Raw genomic sequence first — 694 nt, forward strand, 5'->3', positions numbered from 1 at the left:
CTCATAAGGTTACTGAAAACTCTCTGACAAACCACGACCGTTTTTGCCCTTCCTTGGGTTCATCAGCGAGTTACCTTCAACCTTGTGGTCTTCTTGAACCCAAATTGGACAGACAAATGCTCTCATTCGCAAGTGCATTTGGTTTTGACTGGCGAGTCAACTGAACGCAGCTGAATCTCTTGTTTATGACGGTCCGTTCCAGCTGAACGTGCTGCCCCAGGCCACTTCATGTTCCTGTTGGTATGATAATTAAGATATCGCATTCAGTTCTTGTGAGGGTCGCACACTAGATCATGGCTGAGGACCAGACTCAATTGCGTGCACCGTATGTTCGTTTGCATACTTGCAGCTGATTGTTCGCTCATTTAATTTTATAACATTCGCAATCTGAGAATATCGATCCCTCACAGTGTTCGATCGCATACTCATTTGGCCTTTTTCCACACAGCAAGGTCCACCATCAACGCGGTACTCCCCGAACTGGGACCTTTTGGATCGCGCAAAGTACCGCGCTGTTCCGCAGAGCTACGGGTTTAAAAGCGTCGGGCGAAATCAGGACCGGCGTTTAATGGGACCCCATGGATTTTGGTTACTTCCCGGAGCTTATAATCTGCAGGAAGTGGATCAAAGGTGAGAACGAAATAAAACTGGCCAAAGTAATCTGTATGCACTAACGTTGCCATGGCTACTCACA

At 47.3% G+C, this 694-nt stretch overlaps 1 protein-coding gene across 1 annotated transcript; it reads left to right on the top strand.

Annotated features, from left to right (window-relative positions):
- Window positions 1–448: 448 nt before the first annotated feature.
- On the top strand, window positions 449–628 carry T265_16192 (hypothetical protein; the record flags this gene model as incomplete). Its single annotated transcript, XM_009179741.1, has 1 exon — window positions 449–628. A coding segment is annotated over one exon (180 nt), but the record flags the coding sequence as incomplete, so codon positions are not given.
- Between the last annotated feature and the right edge of the window lie 66 nt (window positions 629–694).

Source organism: Opisthorchis viverrini (genome assembly GCF_000715545.1).
Source record: "Opisthorchis viverrini unplaced genomic scaffold scaffold16124, whole genome shotgun sequence".
Taxonomy (NCBI): domain Eukaryota; kingdom Metazoa; phylum Platyhelminthes; class Trematoda; order Opisthorchiida; family Opisthorchiidae; genus Opisthorchis; species Opisthorchis viverrini.